Source organism: Bombina bombina, chromosome 6 (assembly GCF_027579735.1).
Source record: "Bombina bombina isolate aBomBom1 chromosome 6, aBomBom1.pri, whole genome shotgun sequence".
Taxonomy (NCBI): Eukaryota; Metazoa; Chordata; class Amphibia; order Anura; family Bombinatoridae; genus Bombina; species Bombina bombina.
The window spans coordinates 317,840,154-317,867,551 of record NC_069504.1 but is presented as its reverse complement, the minus strand read 5'-3'; the positions used below and the strand labels follow the sequence as shown (position 1 = coordinate 317,867,551).

Genomic DNA, 27,398 nt, shown 5'->3' with positions numbered 1-27,398 from the left:
TCTTTATCTGGTCTGAAGATAAGTGAGACAGGTGGAATCTTCCCTTTGGAGGAAGTCCCTTGAACTCTAGCAGGTATCCCTTGGAGACTATTTCTAGTACCCAGGGATCCGGAACATCTCTTGCCCAAGCCTGAGCGAAGAGAGATAGTCTGCCCCCTACCAGATCCGGTCCCGGATCGGGGGCTACCCCTTCATGCTGTCTTGGTAGCAGCAGCAGGTTTCTTGGTCTGTTTACCCTTGTTCCAGCCTTGCATGGGCTTCCAAGCGGGTTTGGGCTGGGCCGCGTTACCTTCTTGTCTAGCGGCAGTGGAGTTATTAGCCGGTCCGTTCCTGAAATTGTGAAAGGAACGAAAATTAGACTTGTTCTTAGCCTTAAAAGGCCTATCCTGTGGGAGGGCATGGCCCTTACCCCCAGTGATGTCTGAAATAATTTCCTTCAATTCCGGCCCAAAAAGGGTCTTACCCTTGAAAGGAATATTAAGTAACTTAGTCTTGGACGACACATCTGCCGACCAGGATTTTAGCCAAAGCGCCCTCCGCGCTACTATAGCAAAACCTGAGTTTTTCGCCGCCAATTTCGTTATTTGAAAAGCGGCATCCAATATAAAGGAATTAGCTAACTTTAATGCGTGAATTCTGTCCATGACTTCTTCATAGGAAGTCTCTTTCTGGTGCGACCTTTCTAGTTCCTCGAACCAAAAGGACGCCGCTGAAGTGACAGTAATAACACACGTAGCTGGTTGAAGGATGAACCCTTGTTGAACAAAAATCTTTTTAAGCAATCCTTCCAATTTTTATCCATAGGATCTTTGAAAGCGCAGCTGTCCTCTATAGGAATATTTGTGCGCTTCGCTAGTGTTGAAACAGCTCCCTCAACCTTCGGGACCGTCTGCCATGCGTCCCTTCTAGGGTCTACTATGGGAAACATTTTCTTAAATATAGGAGGTGGGGCAAAGGGTACACCTGGCTTCTCCCACTCCTTATCCACTATGCTCGCTACCCTCTTGGGTATTGGAAAAGCGTCTTCGTGCACTGGGACCTCTAAAAATTTGTCCAATTTGCACAACTTCTCTGGTACTACTACAGAATCACAGTCATCCAGAGTAGCTAATACCTCCTTAAGCAAAGCGCGGAGATGTTCTAGCTTAAATTTAAATGCTACTATATCAGGTTCTGCCTGTTGAGAAATTTTTCCTGAGTCTGAAATTTCACCCTCAGACAGCCCTTCCCTCACAGCCAATTCTGATTGATGTGAGGGTAAAATAGATAAGGCATCGTCAGCGTCTGATTGTTCAACCTTTTTTTATCTGTATTTAAAACTGAACAATCACGCTTTCTCTGAAATGCTGGCAGTTTGGATAAAAGATTTGCTATAGAATTATCCACTACTGCTGTTAATTGTTGCATAGAAATAAGCACTGGCGCGCTAGGTGTCGCCTGCGCGGGCAAAGCTGGTGTAGACACAGAAGGAGAGGATGTAGAACTATCCCCACTACCTTCATTAGATAAATTATCTTGGGCAACATTATGAAATGTAACAGAGCTGTCCTTATTTTGTTTGGACGCTATGGCACAATTATCACAAACACTCAAAGGGGAACACATTTGTCTCTACACACACAGAACATAGGTTATCTGATGGCATAGACATGTTAAACAGATTTAGGCAGGCAAACAATGCAATAAAAACGATTTTAAACAAAAACGTTACTGTCTCTTTAAATAATAAAATTACACACTTTATTTCTGAATGTTCAAAAAACTATGAAGGCAATATCCGATTTTTATGAAATTTGGACCCCAGTGTCTTAATGCTTAGAAAGTATTGCACAGCAAATATGGAGACTCTAGCTCTTAAAACAAGCAAACCAGAGCTAATTGTTGGATTTAACCGTTTTTATACACTACAATCCCTGCTACAGTATTGCTGCAGCATTCCTCCTCTCCAGTACAGACTTTAACCATATGTGTAACCTCTTAATGTCTGGCTACAAAGTACAATATATTTTAGGATTGAGGAGAAAATGGAGTTTCCTCAAACAGTAAACCAACAAATATTTCTGGCCTTGTTCTAAAATGCTTTTTGTGGTGATCTGCTGAGCTCTCTTTCAACAGGTACATTATACTGTATAAGTAAAAAGCAAACCTTAACAGACAGTAAATTATCATATGCATTACTAAAGATATTACTAGATATAAGTTGTCAATGTTATTCTACAGTTTGAAATACTATCTCTATACATAAATTCAGAACTTGTTTTTTTACAAGACAGTAACAGAGCAAAGCTGTTCTCCTTACTTTTGTGGGACAGAGCAGCAGACGAGGTGTTAAGCACAGTGAGGGTGTAATGAGGTGGTAAAGAACCTTTGCATATGGCCGTTATGAAGGCATCCCTCGGAGTTACTAGCCCAAGTTTTCCACAAAGAGATGCCATAGTCATTTCAGCTTTGAGAATGTTCTCTGTTGCAGTTTCATCAGTGCTTTAGACAAATAAACAAATGTAGTGTTTAGTGTTAATAACATATCAAGTGAGTTACAGTTTTTTTGGCTAACACGTTTTTCTTTGGGAAGGAGAAATTATATATCAAACTTTAATGACCTGATCTCAAAACAATGACAGTTGAGAATTGAATGATTTCCCTTTATGCATAATGAATTTAGATGTCATGACTAAAAATATAATATACACAACAAATGGCGATGCCTACATAAAGTGTGTAAGCTGTGGGGGTCACTGAATTAACCATTTCCGGTCCTATAAATTAAATAAAACCTGCAGCCGGCAGGTTTTATTTAATTTTTGCGCCATAATTTTGAAATTCTCAGCTAAATAGCAAGTCACCGCTAGATGGCGCTATTTAGTTGTGAAACTCAAAATCTGAAATGTCAGAATATATCCGACGTTTGCCCTCACGCGGTAAAACCCTTTGTCGGATATATTCCGACATATGACCTGAAAGGGTTAACCCCACAAAATAGTAAAAATCTAAAAGGGCAGCATTGCTTAAAAGCAAACATCTTTTTACTGAAGAGAGCAAAGTTGAAAAAAACAGAGTACTTTATTTTTACTACCCATTTCCCAGCTTTGCATAACCAACACTTTTATATTAATATACTTTATAACCTCTTAAGTTTGCTTGTTCCTAAGCCCCTGCCGGCTGCCCCTTATCTCAGTGCTTTTTATTAGCTTTTTAAATCTTCCAAAATGGCAAGACAGTGATAGTTTATGTGTGTCATACAGATAACATTGTGCTCACTCCTGTGGAGATAGATAATGATGATACAAAAACCAGAACTGATTGGCTAAAATGCTTAATTATAAAAAGCACTGAGATAAGGAACAGTGTGCAGCAGATTTGAAACAAGGTAATAACATAGGTAAAAAGTATATTAATATAACAGTGTTAGTTATGCAAAACTGGGGAATGGGATATAAAGGGATTATCTAGCTTTTTAAACAAGAACAATTTTCAAGAAGACTATCCCTTTAAATAGAAACCATTTTGGGCATTTCAGCCCTCGGTAGTCTCCCATGTGTTGTAAAATGTTGTCCTTTGTCATATTCAATTAAAGAAAACTTTGCTTTTAAGCAGCATTGCTATATTGGATTTTATTAACAAAAACATAAACTATTATCTTTATGTGTGAGGTGATGTCATATTAAAGGGACAGTAAAGTCATATTTAGACATTCATGATTTAGATAGAGCATAACATTTTAAACAACTTTACAATTTACTTCTATTTTTTAATTAAATTCCTTCTCTTGTTATCCTTTGCTGAAAGGTTTATCTAGGTAAGCTCAGGAGCAGCAAAGAACCTATGTTCTAGCTGCCGATTGGTGGCTGCATATATATACCCATTGTCATTGGCTCACCCATGTGTTCAGTTAAAAACCAGTAGTGCATTGCTGCTCCTTCAACAAATGATACCAAGAGAATGAAGCAAATTTGATAATAGAAGTAAACTGGAAAGTTGTTTGAAATTGTATTTTCTACCTAAATGATGAAAGATTTTTTTTGTGTTTCATGTCCCTTTAACATCTGGTGGAGATATTGCTTTAGGCCATTTGGATTAGGTTGAAACTCTTGAACTAACGATGTGGCTCTTATACTTCCCCTGTATAAACCATACATTCCTGCTGCTTCTGTTCATGTATAACCAAGCTAGGGCTGAGATAGAAAAATGAAATATCCTTAAAGGGACATAAAACCCATTTTTTTTCTCTCTCCTAATTCAGAGAGAGCATACAATTATAAACAACTTTCCAATTTACTTCTGTTAACAAATTTTCTTCGTTTTTTTGGTATCCTTTGTTGAAAAGCTGGGATGTAAGCTCATGAGTGTGCACGTGTCCACAACAGTATATGGCAGCAGTTTTGCAACAATGTTATACATTCGCAGGAGCACTAGATGGCAGCACTATTTCCTGTCATGTAGTGCTTCAGGCATGTGCACGCTACCTACCTAGGTATCTCTTCAACAAAGACTAACATGAGAACGGAACAAATTTGATAATAGAAGTAAATTGGAAACTTTATTAAAAATTGTATTCTCCATCTGAATAATTTTTGGGGGTTTACTGTCCCTTTAAACTCATTTCAATATTAATATGAAGAAGCTGATTTATCTGAAAGCCTGAATCTGGTTTCCTCTCATACTCTTATCTTTTTAGTTTCATTACTATTGATAATAATAAAAAAACAGAAAATACCTCATGTCTAGTTCAGCAAGACTTTGCTACCAAATACATTTTAGAAAGAAGTAAACATATTGGATAGATAATGTAAATTAACATATGCGAGAATAGCCAGGAGGCCATCTTGTACAGATTTACAAAAGAGGAATTATCATGAGAAAAGTCATCCATCACCTAGGGATTTAATGCTGAGGTGGTGGAACAAATCCAACTGATCCAAAAACCCTTTGACGATTACTGAAATAATACACTAGAGCTCTCAATATATCGGGCCTGTATCAAGGAGACTTCTTGTTGTTCTGAGGAATCCGACAGAATAACTGAGCAATTAGAAGGACAAAGTACCTTAAAAAATGATATCCTCAAAACGGACCTTTTACATAAGTGAGGAGACAACAATAGAGCTTTAAAGGGTCATGAAACTCATGATTTTTCTTAATGATTTAGAAAGAGTATACCGTCTTAAACAACTTTCTAATTTACTTTTATCACCTAATATGCTTCATTCAACCGATATCCTTTGCTGAAAAGCGTATCTAGAGTGGTGGCTGCACATAGATGCCTCATGTGATTGGCTCACCCATGTGCATTGCTATTTCTTCAACAAAGGATATCTGAAGAATGAAGCAAATTAGATAACAGAAGTAAATTGGAAACTTGTTTAAAATTGAATCCTCTATCTGAATTATGAAATCATTTTTTTGGGTTTAACGTCCCTTTAAGATCTGATACTTTTGTAGGTGGGGACAAAACATATGTTGTTTTATTGTTTTATCTATCATTCATCACCACCCGTTAATATATCACTTTTATCATAGTTTTTATGAAAATAAATAATTATTGTTTTTTAAGACAATTTCTTTTCAAAATTAGTCTTCCTTATATTAACCAACAGAGGTATCTATACACAAATATTGTATCTAAAACCAAGTCATTTTTCTCGCTCTACTTCTCGCTCTCATACATTAGTTTTTTAAAGAATCAACTAATACATATACTGTACATATAAATCACATTTTATTTCCACTTTTGTCCCAGCTCTTGAGGAACATTTTGTCTCTTCGGAGCGCCAACTATAAATTATAATTTATTGAGGTCATATAGTTTCTGCATTTGAGGGGCAGAGCTTTTAGTTTGGCTATAGAGGGGCACTGTTTATAGCGCTGCTTATATTTGTATTTTTAAAGGTGGGGACAAAACCACAAACAAGATCAATGTTCACTTTCACGACTGAGATAACAACAATGTTAATACATGCATTACACCTGCAAATTTACTTCTATTATCAAATCAGCTTCACACTTTTAGTATCCTTTTTTGAAGAAGCAGCTATGCACTACTGGGAGCTAGCTGAACACATTGGGTGAAGCAATGACATGTGTTTCATGTCCCTTAAAACTTGGCTTCTCAGATGATCTAAACAAACTTCCAAAATAATTTGTCAGAATGAAGAAAAAAAAAACTCTTTGTCATGAAATATTTGTTTTTTAATCCTGAGAAAATAATTATCAAGAGGAATTATGTACGAGAGGCTTTGAATAATATGAGTGATACTATGGCATTTGAGATATTAACCTCCAGTCATAGGACCTTTACATTTGCATAAACTACTCAAGTTGGGCTTTGATAATTTCCTGGATGCCCTCAAGTGATTATTTAGATGTTAAATTTCCATGCATCCCTATATTTCATCATTTACAGAAGGTTCAGAAGTCACTTGAGGAAGTGAAGGGCCGTCCGTTAGTCTTAAGCATGGGTTCCCTTTTAAAGCTTCTGCCACAGTAGTTGGACAACCTCTTGCAGCCTTTGATGACAGAGGTTCCAGAGACAGCATCAGAACCTAAACGCAGCGAAGGGGGTAAGTAGCGCAGCGATTATAAATATATTATATATATCTTTATGTTTTAATATGTGTATATACACATATTAACGCATTAATATAAATGTCTATAAGCATATACATAAAAATTTACAGGAAACATACAGTTCCCATAGACCGCAATGTAAAGGCATTTTTCAGTGCCATTATTTTTTTATTTATTTTTTTAACACCACACTCCTGCCAACTTTACCCCCAAAATACTGCCTAGTGCAGTTATTTTATTAAAAATATAAAAATGCTACAATTTTTATTTTTTAATAAAATGCACTACACTGTATTTAGGGGGCATATTTATAAAAACAAAATTTATGCTTACCTGATAAATGTATTTCTTTCTTGATATGGTGAGTCCACGGATTATCATCAATTACTGTTGGGAATATCACTCCTGGCCAGCAGGAGGAGGCAAAGAGCACCACAGCAGAGCTGTTAAGTATCACTCCCCTTCCCACAACCCCCAGTCGACCAAAGGAAAAGAGAGAAAGGAAATAACACAAGGTGCAGAGGTGGCAGAAGTTTATATAAACAAAAACCTGTCTGAAAAAACAGGGAGGGCCGTGGACTCACCGTGTCAAGAAATAAATAAATTTATCAGGTAAGCATAAATTTTGTTTTCTTTCTAATGACACGGTGAGTCCATGGATCATCATCAATAACTGTTGGGAATCAATACCCAAGCTAGAGGACACAGATGATACGGGAGGGACAAGACAAAAAAACCTAAACAGAAGGCACCAATGCTTAAAGACCCTTTCTCCCAAAGAAAAACCTCAGCCGAGGCAAAAGTACAAAATTTATAGACTGTAGAAAAAAAAATGAACGAGGAAGGCCAGTCGCCGCCTTACAAATCTGATCTACAGAGGCCTCTTTCTTGAAGGAAGAAAACACTGCCCTAGAGGAGAGCTGTAATTCTCCCAGGAGGCTGCTGTCCAGCAGACTCCTAAGCTCTACAAATAATACTTCGCAACCAGAAAGAAATAGAAGTAGCAGAAGCTTACTGGTCTTTATGTCGATCCAGAAAGACAACAAACAAAACATAAGACTGACGAAAGTCCTTTGAAATCTGAAAATAAAATCTAAAGGCCCGCACAACCTCTAAGGTGTGCAACAGATGTTCTTCTTGAGAAGATAAATTAAGACAGAGAGAAGGAACAAGGTCCTGATAAAAAAAATCTCTGTCCGACACAACCCTAGGAAGAAAAACAAAGCCGGTACAAAGAACTGCCTTATCTGCCAGAATACTAGATAAGGAAAAACCAACTGCAAGCTGAGGGTTTAGAAACCCTCCGAGCAGAAGAATAACCTTTCCAATATAACAACTTAAAATCTATGGAATGTATAGGTTCAAACAGAGCCTGAAGAAAAACCCTAGAACAAGGTTAAGACTCCAAGGGAGTACCTGACTTAAACACAATCCTGACTCGGACCAGGACCTGATAAAAGGATTGTACATCCGGCACGTCCGCCAAACACTAGAGCAGTGGAATGGAGGCAGCGAAATCTGACCCTTGAGGATACTAACAGATAAAACCGTTTCTCAAGCTGCCTGGATAAATAATAAGATCCTTGGGGTCCTGCCATATCTTATAGAAAATCTTTCTAGTGATAGGCTTTAGAGTCTGAATCGTAGTCTCAATAACCGATTCGAAAAAACATAATTTATGTAAGAACTTACCTGATAAATTCATTTCTTTCATATTGGCAAGAGTCCATGAGCTAGTGACATATGGGATATACAATCCTACCAGGAGGGGCAAAGTTTCCCAAACCTCAAAATGCCTATAAATACACCCCTCACCACACCCACAATTCAGTTTAACGAATAGCCAAGCAGTGGGGTGATAAAGAAAGGAGTAGAAAGCATCAACAAAGGAAATTTGGAAATAATTGTGCTTTATACAAAAAATCATAACCACCATAAAAAGGGTGGGCCTCATGGACTCTTGCCAATATGAAAGAAATGAATTTATCAGGTAAGTTCTTACATAAATTATGTTTTCTTTCATGTAATTGGCAAGAGTCCATGAGCTAGTGACATATGGGATATCAATACCCAAGATGTGGAGTCTTCCACTCAAGAGTCACTAAAGAGGGAGGGAATAAAATAAAAAAAGCCATATACCGCTGAAAAAATTAATCCAAAATAAATCAGAAGCAGAAGAATCAAACTGAAACAGCTGCCTGAAGAACTTTTCTACCAAAAACTGCTTCCGAAGAAGCAAATACATAAAAACGGTAGAATTTAGCAAATGTATGCAAAGAGGACCAAGTCGCTGCTTTTCAAATCTGATCAACTGAAACTTCATTCTTAAAAGCCCACAAAGTGGAGGCTGATCTAGTAGAATGAGTTATAATTCTCTGAGGCGGGGCTTGACCCGACTCCAAATAAGCTTAATGAATCAAAAAGCTTTAACATAATATTTCAAAGCTCTCACCACATCCAAAGAATGTAAGGATCTTTCCAAAGGATTCCTAGGATTAGGACACAAGGAAGAGACAACAATTTCTCTACTAATGTTGTTAGAATTCACAACCTGAAGTAAAAATTCAAATGAAGTCTGCAAAACCGCCTTATCCTGATGAAAAATCAGAAAGATTCATAAGAAAGAGCAGATAGCTCAGAAACTCTTCTAGCAGAAGAGATAGCCAAAAAGAACAACACTTTCCAAGAAAGTAGTTAAATGTCCAAAGAATGCATAAGCTCAACTGGAGAAGCCTTCAGAACCAAATTAAGACTCCAAGGAGGAGAAAACATAATTTATGCTTACCTGATAAATTCCTTTCTTCTGTTGTGTGATCAGTCCACGGGTCATCATTACTTCTGGGATATAACTCCTCCCCAACAGGAAATGCAAGAGGATTCACCCAGCAGAGCTGCATATAGCTCCTCCCCTCTACGTCACTCCCAGTCATTCGACCAAGAATCAACGAGAAAGGAGAAACCAAGGGTGAAGCGGTGACTGGAGTATAATTTAAAAAATATCTACCTGCCTTAAAAAACAGGGCGGGCCGTGGACTGATCACACAACAGAAGAAAGGAATTTATCAGGTAAGCATAAATTATGTTTTCTTCTGTTATGTGTGATCAGTCCACGGGTCATCATTACTTCTGGGATACCAATACCAAAGCAAAAGTACACGGATGACGGGAGGGATAGGCAGGCTCATTATACAGAAGGAACCACTGCCTGAAGAACCTTTCTCCCAAAAATAGCCTCCGAAGAAGCAAAAGTGTCAAATTTGTAAAATTTGGAAAAAGTATGAAGCGAAGACCAAGTTGCAGCCTTGCAAATCTGTTCAACAGAGGCCTCATTCTTAAAGGCCCAAGTGGAAGCCACAGCTCTAGTAGAATGAGCTGTAATTCTTTCAGGAGGCTGCTGTCCAGCAGTCTCATAGGCTAAACGAATTATGCTACGAAGCCAGAAGGAGAGAGAGGTAGCCGAAGCCTTATGACCTCTCCTCTGACCAGAGTACACGACAAACAGGGAAGACGTTTGTCGAAAATCCTTAGTTGCCTGCAAGTAGAACTTGAGGGCACGAACTACATCCAGATTGTGTAGAAGACGTTCCTTCTTTGAAGAAGGATTCGGGCACAGGGAAGGAACCACGATCTCTTGATTGATGTTCCTGTTAGTGACTACCTTAGGTAAGAACCCAGGTTTAGTACGCAGAACTACCTTATCTGAATGAAAAATCAAATAAGGAGAATCACAATGTAAAGCTGATAACTCAGAGACTCTCCGAGCCGAAGAAATAGCCATTAAAAATAACACTTTCCAAGATAACAACTTTATATCAATGGAATGAAGGGGTTCAAACGGAACTCCTTGTAGAACGTTAAGAACAAGGTTTAAACTCCATGGCGGAGCAACAGTTTTAAACACAGGCTTGATTCTAGCTAAAGCCTGACAAAAGGCCTGGACGTCTGGATTTTCTGACAGACGCCTGTGCAACAAGATGGACAGAGCTGAGATCTGTCCCTTTAATGAACTAGCCAATAAACCCTTTTCTAAACCTTCTTGTAGAAAGGACAATATCCTAGGAATCCTAACCTTACTCCAGGAGTAACCTTTGGATTCGCACCAGTATAGGTATTTACGCCATATCTTATGGTAAATCCTTCTGATAACAGCCTGTATCAGGGTATCAATAACCGACTCAGAAAAACCACGTTTTGATAAAATCAAGCGTTCAATTTCCAAGCAGTCAGCTTCAGAGAAGTTAGATTTTGATGTTTGAATGGACCCTGTATCAGAAGGTCCTGTCTTAGAGGTAGAGACCAAGGCGGACAGGATGACATGTCCACTAGATCTGCATACCAAGTCCTGCGTGGCCATGCAGGCGCTATTAGAATCACTGATGCTCTCTCCTGTTTGATTTTGGCAATCAATCGAGGAAGCAGCGGGAAGGGTGGAAACACATAAGCCATCCCGAAGTTCCAAGGTGCTGTCAAAGCATCTATCAGAACCGCTCCCGGATCCCTGGATCTGGACCCGTAGCGAGGAAGTTTGGCGTTCTGGCGAGACGCCATGAGATCTATCTCTGGTTTGCCCCAACGTCGAAGTATTTGGGCAAAGACCTCCGGATGAAGTTCCCACTCCCCCGGATGAAAAGTCTGGCGACTCAAGAAATCCGCCTCCCAGTTCTCCACTCCCGGGATGTGGATTGCTGACAGGTGGCAAGAGTGAGACTCTGCCCAGCGAATTATCTTTGATACTTCCATCATTGCTAGGGAGCTTCTTGTCCCTCCTTGATGGTTGATGTAAGCTACAGTCGTGATGTTGTCCGACTGAAACCTGATGAACCCCCGAGTTTTTAACTGGGGCCAAGCCAGAAGGGCATTGAGAACTGCTCTCAATTCCAGAATGTTTATTGGTAGGAGACTTTCCTCCTGATTCCATTGTCCCTGAGCCTTCAGAGAATTCCAGACAGCGCCCCAACCTAGTAGGCTGGCGTCTGTTGTTACAATTGTCCAGTCCGGCCTGCTGAATGGCATCCCCCTGGACAGATGTGGCCGAGAAAGCCACCATAGAAGAGAGTTTCTGGTCTCTTGATCCAGATTCAGAGTAGGGGACAAGTCTGAGTAATCCCCATTCCACTGACTCAGCATGCACAATTGCAGCGGTCTGAGATGTAGACGTGCAAAGGGTACTATGTCCATTGCTGCTACCATTAAGCCGATCACCTCCATGCATTGAGCTACTGACGGGAGTTGAATGGAATGAAGGACACGGCATGCATTTAGAAGCTTTGTTAATCTGTCTTCTGTCAGATAAATCTTCATTTCTACAGAATCTATAAGAGTCCCCAAGAATGGAACTCTTGTGAGAGGAAAGAGAGAACTCTTCTTTTCGTTCACTTTCCATCCATGCGACCTTAGAAATGCCAGAACTAACTCTGTATGAGACTTGGCAGTTTGAAAGCTTGAAGCTTGTATCAGAATGTCGTCTAGGTACGGAGCTACCGAAATTCCTCGCGGTCTTAGTACCGCCAGAAGGGCACCCAGAACCTTTGTGAAGATTCTTGGAGCCGTAGCCAATCCGAATGGAAGAGCTACAAACTGGTAATGCCTGTCTAAGAAGGCAAACCTTAGATACCGGTAATGATCTTTGTGAATCGGTATGTGAAGGTAAGCATCCTTTAAATCCACTGTGGTCATGTATGACCCTTTTGGATCATGGGTAAGATTGTCCGAATAGTTTCCATTTTGAACGATGGAACTCTTAGGAATTTGTTTAGGATCTTTAAATCCAAGATTGGCCTGAAAGTTCCCTCTTTTTTGGGAACCACAAACAGGTTTGAGTAAAACCCTTGTCCTTGTTCCGACCGCGGAACCGGATGGATCACTCCCATTAATAACAGATCTTGTACACAGCGTAGAAACGCTTCTTTCTTTATCTGGTTTGTTGACAACCTTGACAGATGAAATCTCCCTCTTGGGGGAGAGAATTTGAAGTCTAGAAGGTATCCCTGAGATATGATCTCTAGCGCCCAGGGATCCTGAACATCTCTTGCCCAAGCCTGGGCGAAGAGAGAGAGTCTGCCCCCCACTAGATCCGGTCCCGGATCGGGGGCCCTCGATTCATGCTGTCTTAGGGGCAGCAGCAGGTTTCCTGGCCTGCTTGCCCTTGTTCCAGGACTGGTTAGGTTTCCAGCCTTGTCTGTAACGAGCAACGGCTCCTTCCTGTTTTGGTGCAGTGGAAGTTGGTGCTGCTCCTGCTTTGAAATTCCGAAAGGGACGAAAATTAGACTGTCTAGCCTTAGCTTTGGCTTTGTCTTGAGGCAGGGCGTGGCCCTTACCTCCTGTAATGTCAGCGATAATTTCTTTCAAACCGGGCCCAAATAAAGTTTGCCCTTTGAAAGGTATATTAAGTAATTTGGACTTAGAAGTTACATCAGCTGACCAGGATTTTAGCCACAGCGCCCTGCGTGCCTGAATGGCGAATCCTGAGTTCTTAGCCGTAAGTTTGGTTAAATGTACTACGGCCTCCGAAATGAATGAATTAGCTAGTTTAAGGACTCTAAGCCTGTCCGTAATGTCGTCCAGCGTAGCTGAACTAAGGTTCTCTTCCAGAGACTCCATCCAAAATGCTGCCGCAGCCGTAATCGGCGCGATGCATGCAAGGGGTTGCAATATAAAACCTTGTTGAACAAACATTTTCTTAAGGTAACCCTCTAATTTTTTATCCATTGGATCTGAAAAAGCACAGCTATCCTCCACCGGGATAGTGGTACGCTTAGCTAAAGTAGAAACTGCTCCCTCCACCTTAGGGACCGTTTGCCATAAGTCCCGTGTGGTGGCGTCTATTGGAAACATCTTTCTAAATATTGGAGGGGGTGAGAACGGCACACCGGGTCTATCCCACTCCTTAGTAACAATTTCAGTTAGTCTCTTAGGTATAGGAAAAACGTCAGTACTCGCCGGGTACCGCAAAGTATTTATCCAACCTACACAATTTCTCTGGTATTGCAACAGTGTTACAATCATTAAGAGCCGCTAAAACCTCCCCTAGTAATACACGGAGGTTCTCCAATTTAAATTTAAAATTTGAAATATCTGAATCCAATCTGTTTGGATCAGAACCGTCACCCACAGAATGAAGCTCTCCGTCCTCATGCTCTGCAAGCTGTGACGCAGTATCAGACATGGCTCTAGTATTATCAGCGCACTCTGTTCTCACCCCAGAGTGATCACGCTTGCCCCTTAGTTCTGGTAATTTAGCCAAAACTTCAGTCATAACAGTAGCCATATCTTGTAATGTTATCTGTAATGGCCGCCCAGATGTACTAGGCGTCACAATATCACGCACCTCCCGGGCGGGAGATGCAGGTACTGACACGTGAGGCGAGTTAGTCGGCATAACTCTCCCCTCGCTGTTTGGTGAAATTTGTTCAATTTGTACAGATTGGCTTTTATTAAAGTAGCATCAATACAGTTAGTACATAAATTTCTATTGGGCTCCACCTTGGCATTGGAACAAATGACACAGGTATCTTCCTCTGAATCAGACATGTTTAACACACTAGCAAATAAACTTGCAACTTGGTTACAATCTTATTTAACAAAAAACGTAACTGTGCCTCAAAGAAGCACTAAACGATTAAATGACAGTTGAAATAAGGAACTGAAAAACTGTTATAGCATCAATCCTTGAAAACAACACAACTTTTAGCAAAGGTTTGTTCCCATTAGTAAAGTAACCATAATAAATTGAAACGTAAAAATTACAGAGCGAACGTTTTAAATCACAGTCAATATATAAGTCTCACAGCTCTGCTGAGGAGAATCTACCTCCCTTCAAAGAAGTTGTGAAGACCCCTGAGTTCTGTTAGAGATGAACCGGATCATGCAGGAATACAAGAGTAACTGACTGGGAAATTTTTTTATAGCGTAGCAAAGAGCGCCAAAAACGGCCCGCTCCCCCTCACACTACAGCAGTGAGAGAGAACAGAAACTGTCAGAAAAAGATTAAGCAACTGCCAAGTGGAAAAATGGTGCCCAAACATTTATTCACTCAGTACCTCAGCAAATGAAAACGATTTTACATTCCAGCAAAAACGTTTAACATAATTTCTAGTTATTAAACAGCTTAATGTACTTCTTACAGTGTAATTCTAGTGAAGTACCATTCCCCAGAATACTGAAGTGTAAAGTATACATACATGACATTATATCGGTATGGCAGGATTTTCTCATCAATTCCATTGTCAGAAAATAAAAACTGCTACATACCTCTATGCAGATTCATCTGCCCGCTGTCCCCTGATCTGAAGCTTTACCTCTCCTCAGATGGCCGAGAAACAGCAATATGATCTTAACTACTCCGGCTAAAATCATAGCAAAAACTCTGGTAGATTCTTCTTCAAACTCTGCCAGAGAGGTCAATAACACGCTCCGGTGCTATTGTAAAATAACAAACTTTTGATTGAAGTTATAAAAACTAAGTATAATCACCATAGTCCTCTCACACATCCTATCTAGTCGTTGGGTGCAAGAGAATGACTGGGAGTGACGTAGAGGGGAGGAGCTATATGCAGCTCTGCTGGGTGAATCCTCTTGCATTTCCTGTTGGGGAGGAGTTATATCCCAGAAGTAATGATGACCCGTGGACTGATCACACATAACAGAAGAAATTGATTTAATGACAGGCTTAATACGAACTAAAGCCTGTACAAAACAGTGTATATCATGAAGTATAGCAATCTTTCTGTGAAATAAAACAGAAAGAGCAGAGCTTTGTCCTTTCAATGAACTTGCAGACAAAACCTTAACCAAACCATCCTGAAGAAACTGAAAAATTCTAGGAATTCTAAAAGAATGCCAGGAGAATTTATGAGAAGAACACCATGAAATGTAAGTCTTCCAAACTCTATTATAAATCTTCCTAATGACTGATTTACGAGCTTGAAACATAGCATCAATCACCGAGTCAGAGAAACCTCTATGACTTAGTACTAAGCATTCAATTTCCATACCTTCAAATTTAAAGATTTGAGATCCTGATGGAAAAAAGGACCTTGAGATAGTAGGTCTGGCCAAAACGGAAGTGGCTAAGGCGGGCAACTGGACATCCGAACCAGTTCCGCATACCAAAACCTGTGGGGCCATGCTGGCGCTACCAGCAATACAAATGATTGTTCCATGATGATTTTTGGAACTCACTCTTGGAAGGAGAACTAGAGGTGGGAAGATATAAGCAGGATGAAAACACCAAGAAAGTATCAGCGCATCCACTGCTTCCGCCTGAACATCCCTGGACCTGGATAGGTATGTGGGAAGTTTCTTGTTTAGATGAGAGGCCATGAGATGTATCTCTGGAAGACCCCATATCTGAACAATCGGAGAAAAAACATCTGGATGGAGAGACCACTCCCCTGGATGTAAAGTCTGGCGGCTGAGATAATCCGCTTCCCAAATGTCTACACCTGGGATATGCACCGCAGAGATTAGACAGGAGCTGGATTCCGCCCAAACAAGTATTCGAGACACTTCTTCATAGCGTGGGGACTGTGAGTCCCACTCCGATGATTGACATATGCCACTGATGTGAAAATGTCTGTCTGAAAACAAATGAACGGTTCTCTCTTTAACAGAGGCCAAAACTGAAGAGCTCTGAGAATTGCACAGAATTCTAAAATATTTATTGGAAATTTCGCCTCTTGAAATTTCCAAACCCCTTGTGCTGTCAGAGATCCTCAAACAGCTCCCCAACCTGAAAGACTCGCATCTGTTGTGATCACAGTCCAGGTTGGACGAACAAAAGAAGCCCCTTGAACTAAACGATGGTGATCTATCCACCATGTCAGAGAGTGTCGTACATTGGGATTTAAGGATATTAATTGTGATATCTTTGTATAATCCCTGCACCATTGATTCAGCATACAAAGCTGAAGAGGTCTCATGTGAAAACGAGCAAAGGGGATTGCGTCCGATGCTGCAGTCATGAGACCTAAAACTTCCATGCACATAGCCACTGAAGGTAATGACGGAGACAGAAGGTGCCGGCAGGCTGCAACCAATTTTAAACGTCTCTTGTCTGTTAGAGTCATGGACACTGAATCTATCTGGAAGCCTAAAAAGGTGACCCTTGTCTGAGGAATCAAGAAACCTTTTGGTAAATTGATCCTCCAACCATGTTTCCGAAGAAATAACACTAGTTGAATCGTGTAAGATCCTGCAGTACGTAAAGACTGAGCTAGTACCAAGATAACGTCCAAATAAGGAAACACCGCAATACCCTGTTCTCTGATTACAGAGAGTAGGACACCCAGAACCCTTGAAAAGATTCTTGAAGTGGTTGCTAGGCCAAATGGAAGAGCAACAAATTGGTAATGCTTGTCTAGAAAAGAGAATCTCAGAAACTGATAATGTTCTGGATGAATCGGAATATGAAGGTACATACTTCAGGAAAGCCTGAGCTTTTACTGGATCTACTGGGATACGTGAGAGAAAAAATCTTCTCACAGGAGGTCTTACTCTGAATCCTATTCGATAGCCTAGAGAGACAATGCTCTGAATCCATTGATTTTGAACAGAATTTATCCAAATATCCTTGAAAAACCTTAATCTGCCCCCTACCAGCTGAGCTGGAATGAGGACCGCACCTTCATGCAGACTTAGGGGGCTGACTTTGGTTTCCTAAAAGGCTTGGATTTATTCCAATTTGAGGAAGGCTTCCAATTGGAGGCAGATTCTTGGGGAGAGGATTGAGTTTTTGTTCCTTATTCTGACGAAAGGAACGAAAACGGTTAGAAGCCTTAGATTTACCCTTAGGTTTTTTATCCTGAGGCAGAAAAAAACTCCCTTCCCCCAGTAACAGTTGAAATAATAGAATCCAACTGAGAATCAAATAAATTATTACCTTGAAAAGAAAGAGATAGTAATCTAGATTTAGATGTCATATCAGCATTCCAAGATTTAAGCCACAAAGCTCTTCTAGCTAAAATAGCTAAAGACATAGATTTAACATCAATTTTGATGATATCAAAATGGCATCACAGATAAAATGATTAGCATGTTGAAGCAAGCGAACAATGCTAGACAAATCAGGATCGATTTCCTGTTGCGCTAAACTTTCCAACCAAAAAGTGATGCAGCTGCAACATCAGCCATAGAAATGGCAGGTCTGAGAAGATAGCCAGAATATAAATAAGCTTTCCTTACATAAGATTCAAGTTTCCTATCTAAAGGGTCCTTAAGGAAGTACTATCTTCCATAGGAATAGTAGTACGTTTGGCAAGAGTAAAAATAGCCCCATCAATTTTGGGGATCTTTTCCCAAAACTCCAATCTAACTGCTGGCAAAGGATACAATTTTTTAAACCTTGAAGAAGGGATAAAAGAAGTACCAGGCCTATTCCATTCCTTAGAAATCATATCAGAAATAGCATCAGGAACTGGAAAAACCTCTGGAGTAACCACAGGAGGTTTATAAACAGAATTTAAACGTTTACTAGTTTTAATATTAAGAGCACTAGTTTCCTTAATATCCAATGTAATCAACACCTCTTTTAACAAGGAACGAATATACTCCATTTTAAATAAATAAGTAGATTTGTCAGTGTCAATATCTGAGGAAGGATCTTCTGAATCAGATAGATCCTCATCAGAGGAGGATAATTCAGTATGTTGTCGGTCATTTGAAATTTCATCAACTTTATGAGAAGTTTTAAAAGACCTTTTATGTTTATCAGAAGGCGGGATAGCAGACAAAGCCTTCTGAATCGCATCAGCAATAAAATCTTTTATACTCACAGGGATATCATGTACGTTAGATGTTGAAGGAACAACGGCATTGTACTATTACTGATGGATACATTCTCTGCATGTAAAGCTTATCATAACAACTATTACATACTACAGCAGGAGATATAATCTCCACAAATTTACAACAGATACACTTAGCTTTGGTAGAACTGTTATCAGGCAGCAGGGTTCCAACAGTGGTTTCTGAGACAGGATCAGATTGAGACATTTTACAAAATGTAAGAGAAAAAACAACATATAAAGCAAAATCTATCAATTTCCTTATATGGCAGTTTCAGGAATGGAAAAAAATGCAAACAGCATAGCCCTCTGAAATAGAAAAAGGCAAGATGCATATAGGAATGGTGTTTAAATAATGAAATTATTTGGCGCCAAGTATGACGCACAACACAAAATGAAATTTTTTGTCGCTAACAACATCCGGAAATGACATATTCGCGTCATTGCAGACGCAACCTTGTGCAAGGAAACTCAGCATCAACTAAGACGCTGGAAATGTCGAATTTGCGTCACCGGACGTACCTTTCGCACCAAAAAAATTATCACTCCAAAAGTGACGCAATAAAAATCGGCATTTTGCGACCTCGCAAGCCTAATTTTGCCCGCGCAAATAATGAAAAAGCAGTCAATTTGAAAAAAGACTAAACCACAGGTAAGAAAAATATTTCCTAAATATGTTTTCTCCCAAATATGAAACTGATAGTCTGCAAAAGGAAATATACATAAACCTGACTCATGGCAAATATAAGTACAATACATATATTTAGAACTTTATAATAATACATAAAGTGCCAAACCATAGCTGAGGTGTCTTAAGTAATAAAAAACATACTTACCAAAAGACACCCATCCACATATAGCAGATAGCCAAACCAGTACTGAAACAGTTATCAGTAGAGGTAATGGTAAATTGAGAGTATATCGTCGATCTGAAAAGGGAGTGTAGGAGATGATTCTCTACGACCGATAACAGAGGAAAACCCATGAAATAGACCCCCGTTAGGGAAATCATCATATTCAATAATGATACTCCCTTCACATCCCTCTGACATTCGCTGTATTCTGAGAGGAATCGAGCTTCATACAATGCATGAGAAGCGCATATCAACGTAGAAATCTAGCAATAAACTTACTTCACCACCTCCATAGGAGGCAAAGTTTGTAAAACTGAATTGTGGGTGTGGTGAGGGGTGTATTTATAGGGCATTTTGAGGTTTGGGAAACTTTGCCCCTCTGGTAGGATTGTATATCCCATATGTCACTAGCTCATGGACTCTTGCTAATTACATGAAAGAAACCCACATATAGCTAACAAAAGCGATCCAAGCAGTCAGGATCAGAGAAACCATATTTAGATGAAGGAAAGACCCCTGCAGCAGAAGATCCTTCCTCAGTGGAAGTTACCACGGATGTAGAGACGGCATTTCTACTAGATCCGCCTACCAGATCTTGCTATGCCATGCAGGAGCTCCCAGAAGTTCCAAGGAAACTGGCAGAATATCTATTAGAGAAGCTAGAGGATCTCTTGACCTCAAACCGAACTAGGTAACTTGAAGTTCTGACGACCCCAGCAGTACCAATTCTGGAAACCCCCAATTGGTAGAAAACCTGGAGAACACTTCCGGAAATAGTTCCCACTCCCCAGAATGGGAAGTCTGTCTGTTCAGAACTCCGCTTCCCAGTTGTCCACTCCAAAAATGTGGATGGCAAATAGACAGAAACTGTGAGCTATTGCCCACAGAGAAAAAATTCGGAACCTCCTTCCTGCCTAAGGAGCTCAGAGTTCCTACCAGGAGGTAGATGAAAGTCACAGAGGCTATGTTGTCCTGACTGGAACCCAATAAACTGGGTTACAGACAGCTGAGACCAAAACATCAGAGCATTAAAAATCACTCTAAATTCCAAATGAAGAAGAGGAGAACAGACTTCTCCCAGGACCAGAGTCCCTATGCCTTCAATGAATCCCAGATTCCTCCTCAGCCCAGCAGGCTGGAGGCCGCAGTCCCAAACGTCCTGAGACCGAAGAGCCCAATAAGCCAACACGGCAAGAAACCCTTGTCGACTGAACTAGATTCTCTGAGACAACCCGGACAATCCCCATTCCACTATCTGAGCATGCACAACTGCAGAGCTTTCAAACGGTAACAATCAAGGGAATGATGTCCATGGAAGCCACCATCAGACCAATTAAATCCATACACCAACCCACTGATTGTCTTCTAACAGTAGAGAAAGGCAAGAGGAAGGATTTTGGCTTTTCTGACCTCCGTCAGACAGATCATATATAAGGAATCAATATAGTTCCTAAGCACCGTACCCTTGTAGAGGGACAAGGAAGCTCCTTTCCAGCTCCACTTAAAATATGTATGGTGGTACTTGTAAAGCACAGCTATTCAGCCTGTAAGGGTCTCAAGGCGCGGTCATTTTATCGACCTTGGAAGAATGAAAAGGCTGGTGGACCTCGCCGGGGATCAACCCTTGGGTTACTACAGAGCTCAGCCATAGTGCCTTAGCATGCTGAGCTATCTGTCTGGCTTCCGGGAATTGAACCTGTGACCTTGGATCTTCTAAACAGACGTTTATGTAGTCAGGGAAGGCAAAACTCAAACATCTGAGATAAGTGAATGGGAACATAAGGGTACGCATCCTTAAATACTATGGTCGTTATAAACTGACCCTCTTACCCCAGGTAGAATGAAACAAATAATCTCCATCTTGAAGACTGGTTACTCTGAGTAAACTTGGTTAGACATTTCCCGTCTAAATTAGAACAGAAAGATCCTTCTTTTTCACAAAAGCAAGAAAAAGAAAAACGAACCCTGTTCCAAACCGAAACTGGAACATTTACTCCCAAGGTGAAAGATCCTGAACAACCTTCAGAACACCTCTCATCTTATATTTTCTACAGATAATCTAGAGAAAGAGGAACCTGTTCCTGAAAGGAAGGAGTTGAATTCCATGAGAGATAGTTGCAGTCTTTTTAATTACTTTTCTCTGATCCAAGACTGACTGGGTATCCAAGAGGACTTGAACTGCTCCTGCTTGGGAGAGCAACGGGGAAGACTTCCTGAAGTTACGAAGAAGTAACAGAAATAAAAGATTAGCCTAACAGCTTTTTCTGTCCTGGATCTCCTCATGGAGACCTCCAATGGAGTTAGACAATGCGTCGCTCTAGCAAGATGTCGCACCTGCCCATAAAGGCTTCCATCCTTAACAGAGCCATGAAAATTAAGGAGACAGCTTATTACTGACAGGAAATGGGAAAAAAGGATACTTGACTTTTCCCATACCTGAAAAACTTCTCCTAACACGGACAACAGGAAAACATTTTTTACAGATAAATCCTAGTGTATATTAAACTTACTAGTATCTTGAGGATTTACAACGACAGGAAAGTCGAAGACTACCAAGTAGCCACCCCTTCCTAATTATATCCAAAGGAGTACAGGCTTGAATCCGAAGAGCACTACTTCAGAACCAGATGAAGGATTATACTGTCCGAATCGGAGGTTATAACCCTCAGAGCTAACGACTATCCACCTCCTTCAAGAAGGACAATATGCGTAGCAGCAAGCAGAGCAGAAACCTTAGTGATTCATTAAATTTCCTCTTCTGAATTCCCTCTAAAATAGGAAAAGCAGATAACGCCACAGATGCCAGAAGATACCTGGGCAGACAATTCTGCAGGCAAATAACTCCTCCAGGAGATTGAGAGGAACCGCAGGGCACTGCATGTGACGCCATAAAAGGGCTTGGGACGTCTGGGGAGAAGCTGTGGCATAGCCTAAACAGCATTAACCAGGAAGACATGAGACTAAAATAATTCTGGATTACATGATTTAAAATCATTAAAAACTATTTAAAATTACACTGTCACTTTAAGCTTATAGATATTACTTAAAAATCTAAATATATTTAGGAACAGACCTCTGTTCCATACTTTGTCAAATAAAACAATTGATTTCCTTAAGTGAAAGAAATCCAGCATAAACAAATGTATAAATATGTGGAACCAATGTAACACAGTTAAGAACATTTGCAGTATGGGAATCAAAAATGTGCTACCAAGGAAGAACTTTTAACGACCCTAATTGCTTATGTTCCATTTCCCATTTTTTACTGTTTATGGGAACAAACCGAACATAAACCGATTTAAACATCAGAGACCGTTTAATGGATCTTCCTAAGGGTTAATTCTCACACCCACTGTTTCACTGTTTTTTATTTTTCCAGAGCAAAATCTACCAACAGCATAGGAAAAACACATCTAAATAAGAGGCAAGCAGAACGTCAGCTCCGCTCCATTCTCAAGCCGGAGAACAGAGCGGAGTAGAATAAAAAACGCTCAACCCCTCTAAAATGGCGCCACTTCTGTCATGTAGAGGAGGTGTGGACAAAAGTCGGCACGGAAAAAACTCTATTCCATTGACTATTCCTTCTACTATGAGGTACGTGTAACTAAAATCAGCAATTTAAACCTCTGTATCAGGGGATCAATCTGAGAGCTATAACCTCACAGCCCAAAAACGTGTAAAACAGAACACTGACAACCTCGCACAGCTCCTATAATGTATATTAATCACAGAGCTGGGGAATCACCAGAAACGTACTGCATATAAGATGGATGACACTATGCAGATAGAAAGGGTGCCAAATACGCTCTCTTAACCGTCCCTGTACCATTCCCCTATGAACTAGGGAACCTAATAGGGTACTTTATTATAATATACATTATAGATACTGTCACAGCAACTAAACTTTAGCCCACTGGTAAACTCCTTCCCTTTATGAAGGAGGATAACGGTCTCCATGTCTCATGCATACTGTGCCTGCCACTGCCGTAATCATCCACAAGGATAGTCCATTAAAAAGCAGAGGGGTCTCAACCCCTTCAGTGCCAGCCTTCAAGAACCCCCAGAAGAACAAAAGGCGCTTACCTGCATTCTAGCCGTCTGGCAGTCAGACAACTCACAAAGTTTGAGAGGATTCCGCTCCTCACAGAGACCTGTGTAAAAAGACAGAGAAAGCTTACTCCGGCTTTTTATACCAGGGCAGCAACATGTTAGGAAAACGCAGCAAAGCCCACTTTACAAGTTCCTAACTGCTTTTAAAGCCCACCACAGCCTGCTGAAGAGACTAATGTGGAGTAAGGCTAGACCCTAATTGTGATTGGAAGGCCAGAACCAATCTTGCACAGAGTTCAAAATAAAAAAATCTTGATAGAAGAATCTTAATCAGGACACCTCATTACTTCACCTCTTCCTTGTACTAGAGGCAAAGAGAATGACTGGGGTTTGTGGGAAGGGAAGGCGATACTTAAACAGCTCTGCTGTGGTGCACTTTGCCTCCTCCTGCTGGCCAGGAGTGATATTCTCAACAGTAATTGATGATGATCTGTGGACTCACTGTGTCATTAGAAAGAAATTGTATTTTGTTAAGTGCTAATTGTTACTGCTAGCTCCTGGTTGCAATAACCAGCCAATTGTAATGGCTAGTTAGTTATCGCATGCCTGCCAAATGGGGAAAATTTGCCCGTTTGCGGGCGCGCAATAAATTAGCGCTCCACATGTAATCTAGCCCTTTGACTTTAGAAAAAGATTGAATGGAAGAAAGGAAAATTATTGGAAGTATTAGAACCATTCAATATCACTCTAAAGGTTACTCGCCTTTTGTAGATAGACAACTACTTCATGTTGATGATACTTTCCCTCCCAAAAAATGGGAGCAAAAGGGAGTGGCAAAATGTATCCCCCCACATATTGCAAACTTTTTTTTTAATCCGGTGGAAGGCAAAACATACGTTCGGAGATAGAAAATGTTATTTTAATTCAATCTGCTCTACAAAAGGTTTATAGGTGAGCTCCTAATTATATGGAAAAGGATAACACCTTAATTGTCATACTTTTGTAACACTAATGAGATGGGTCTACAATTAAATATTTAATCACAGCTTGAATTCTACCAATTACTTAGACATCAGTTTTGTAGTTAGTATGGTACAGTGGGCATAGTTGAGGCTTTTAATTAGAATCATCTTTTGCTTTTCCAACCATCCATCATGGCCTGTTTACTATGATAACATGAATTGCCAAATATGTACCCCCCAATGACTTGTTATGCCAGCTGCAGAGTATTACATTTTTGAGAAAATTGCTCCTTTAAGTTTATTTGTATATTCAAAATTGCTGGTTTACACAGTGAAACACCACTCATTGTTCTCAGAATATGTGTATTCAAATAGGTTGAAGAAACAGATGTATTCAAATAGGTTAAGCCTGCAGGAGTAGCAGACCTGTGTATCTTATTTCTCTTTATACAAAAGCATAATTTATGCTTACCAGATAAATTCCTTTCCTTCCTGGCAGGGAGAGTCCACGACTTAATTTGTTACTATTGGGAAATACAACACCTGGTCACCAGGAGGAGTAAAGAAACTCCAGTCAAAGGCTTTAAAAATCACCTCCCACTTCTCCTATCCCTCAGTCATTCTGTTGAGGGAACAAGGGAAAAGTAGGAGAAACATAAGGGTATAAAGGTGCCAGAAGAAATAATATAAAAAAGAACCCGCCCAACAAAAATAAATTACGGGTGTGATCGTGGATTCTCCGTGCCAGGAAGGAAAGGAACTTATCTGGTAAGTATAAATTATGTTTTCCTTCCTTACATAAGGCAGGGAGAGTCCACAACTTCATTCCTTACTATTGGGGAAAACTATACCCAGGACTACAGAGGACACTGAAGGAATAACGGTGGAGAAAACAAAAAATAGGCGGACCCTATTCTGAGGGCACCACAGCCTGCAAAACGTTTTTTACGAAAGCTTGCTTCAGTCGAAGCAACATCTTCTGGGAATTTTAAAGGATTTCCAAGAAAAAAACTCAAGAAGACCACCAAAGAAAGTAAGCTTTCCAGATGTTAAGATAAATTAATTTGCTTAACCAGCTTACTTGCACATAAAATAAAGTATAGATATTTGAGTCAGAGACCACCCCTGATCTTGGGGTGTAAGTGTTTAAACCTTAACACCTTCATATTAAGCAAATTGAGATCCGGGTGAAACAGAGGTATTTGAGACAGAAGATCCTTCCTTAGGGGTAGGGTCCAAGAAGGAAGAGAAGACATCTGAAATAGGTCTGCATTCCCAAGTTCTGCAGGCTGCACCAGAGCTTTGATAATTACTGAAGCTGAATCCTGATTGATTCATGCAATGACTCTTGAAAGGAGAACAAATTGGAAAATAGGAACGCTAAATTAAATATTCAGTGACAAACTAAGGCATCTATCATAGAGCACTAGAGTCTATATCGGGCACAATATACTTGAAGCTGTGATTCAGCTTGTACATAACAATAATAATTAATACAATTCAAAGTTGAGCACTGCAGAACGTCTTGTAACATTCTATAATGGAGACTCAGATTATTAAAACAGCCTGTGCAGAGATAATGTGAGAGAAACTATCTCTCATAATTTGATCATATCTAGCAGCAAGACCATACATGTAATGTATATATGCATTCATTTTTGTATGTAAATTTAAGCAGCTAAGATGTATAAACAAAAATCCTGCATGAGGAATGAATATTCAAATTGTTAATTTTACAGCAGATAAGCCTTCTAAAAAATAAAAACTCATACAAACTAAGGCAGTTTGATAAGCTTGTTGCAAAAAAATAAACCAAGTTGTGGTAAAAACGATTGGCAGACCTGCAAAGTGCCTCTTAGTGGGTTAAAAGGTAGTAAAAATTGCAACACAACACACAAAAAAGCTGTGGACAGGTGGGGGATAAACAATTAAACAGCAAATTGCTGCATAAAAACTGGGAATAAAATTATTTACACCAGTACTAGAACACTGCACACCTCAGAATATAAAAGAGCTAAGAGAATGAAAGTATGCACAGAAAACCCTCTAAACACCCAACCTCCCTAGCAGCTCTTGTAAGAGTTACTCACCCACTTTCATGGCATACAAGGGGTTAAACTTGAAAGAATAAAACACCAAAATGCCTTAGAATACACCAGATCAAAATCAATGAGAGGGGGTGGAGCTTATTGCCATAACAATAATATGCAGGCCCAAAGCCTGTGTAATTTGAAATAACTCTAAAAAAAATAAAAATTGTGAAAAGAACATCTCTCCTAATGCCTCTGTGTTCTCCTGCCCAACTGCACTGTGATTTTTGAGATCTAACTGATAACTGCACAAGGCAGTTACTCGCTCTCTTAAAGAGACAGTACCTATTTTTTGAAAAATGCAAAAATATGTTTTTTTGAGGTAAAAAGGGTAAATTGAGCTGCTAAGTCCTAAGGATGCTAGATAAGAACAATCCTGTACCTCATTTCCCAAATTCCTATCTTAAATACATAGGTAAAGTTCCTTGGGTGTAAGGCTGTGACCCCCAGCTATGTAGTACCTATAAAGGAGAGCACTATTGGATAGCTCCTGGGCTGTGAGTCAATTACCTGGACTAAAGCACCCCTCCACTGTGTCTTATCAGCATGCTGAGGCCTTTCTCCCTCACACGTTTCTGATAAAGTAGAGAGCCCATCCAGTGCAAGTAAATATACTGCAGAGGATACTGCAGATATACCTGTAACTCCTCAGGTGGAGGCTAAGGGACAGGGTCCCAGTGATACCTAAGGACAGTTTTGGCTGTTAGATCACCCACTAGGGTAATGGAAAGCAAATAACAGAGGTAACCATTACCCATGATTCATTTAAATCTTTTCAGAGTGAAGTTGCCTAGGGGTAATGAGTCCTAAGTCAGGTCTGAGCCAAAAAAAAATCATATAAAAAAAAATAACTCTTGATAGTAGAGCACCTCTGAAATCAAACTCTCTCCTCGGAGGCCAAGAACAAACTAGACAGTGAGAAGTGGGAGGGACTAAAGCTCTGTGAGGGTTCTTGGCCTCTTCCTGATAGGCTGGAATATATTCCACATGTTATGAAGCTATGGTCTCTCATCGGCTACTTTACACAAACAAACTAATAGAGATCTGAATTTTCCAAAATATAAGCAAATTTCTCCCTCCAAATGTTCAGGTTCT

The 27,398-nt window shown here is 40.1% G+C and overlaps 1 protein-coding gene across 1 annotated transcript in view; it reads right to left on the bottom strand.

The window, feature by feature from the left end:
• MON2 (MON2 homolog, regulator of endosome-to-Golgi trafficking) overlaps positions 1–27,398 on the bottom strand; it is a 388,187-nt gene that overhangs the window by 257,779 nt on the left and 103,010 nt on the right. Inside the window, 1 exon segment of the mRNA XM_053719242.1 lies at positions 2,300–2,481. Within this exon segment, the coding sequence (XP_053575217.1) occupies positions 2,300–2,481 (182 nt within the window).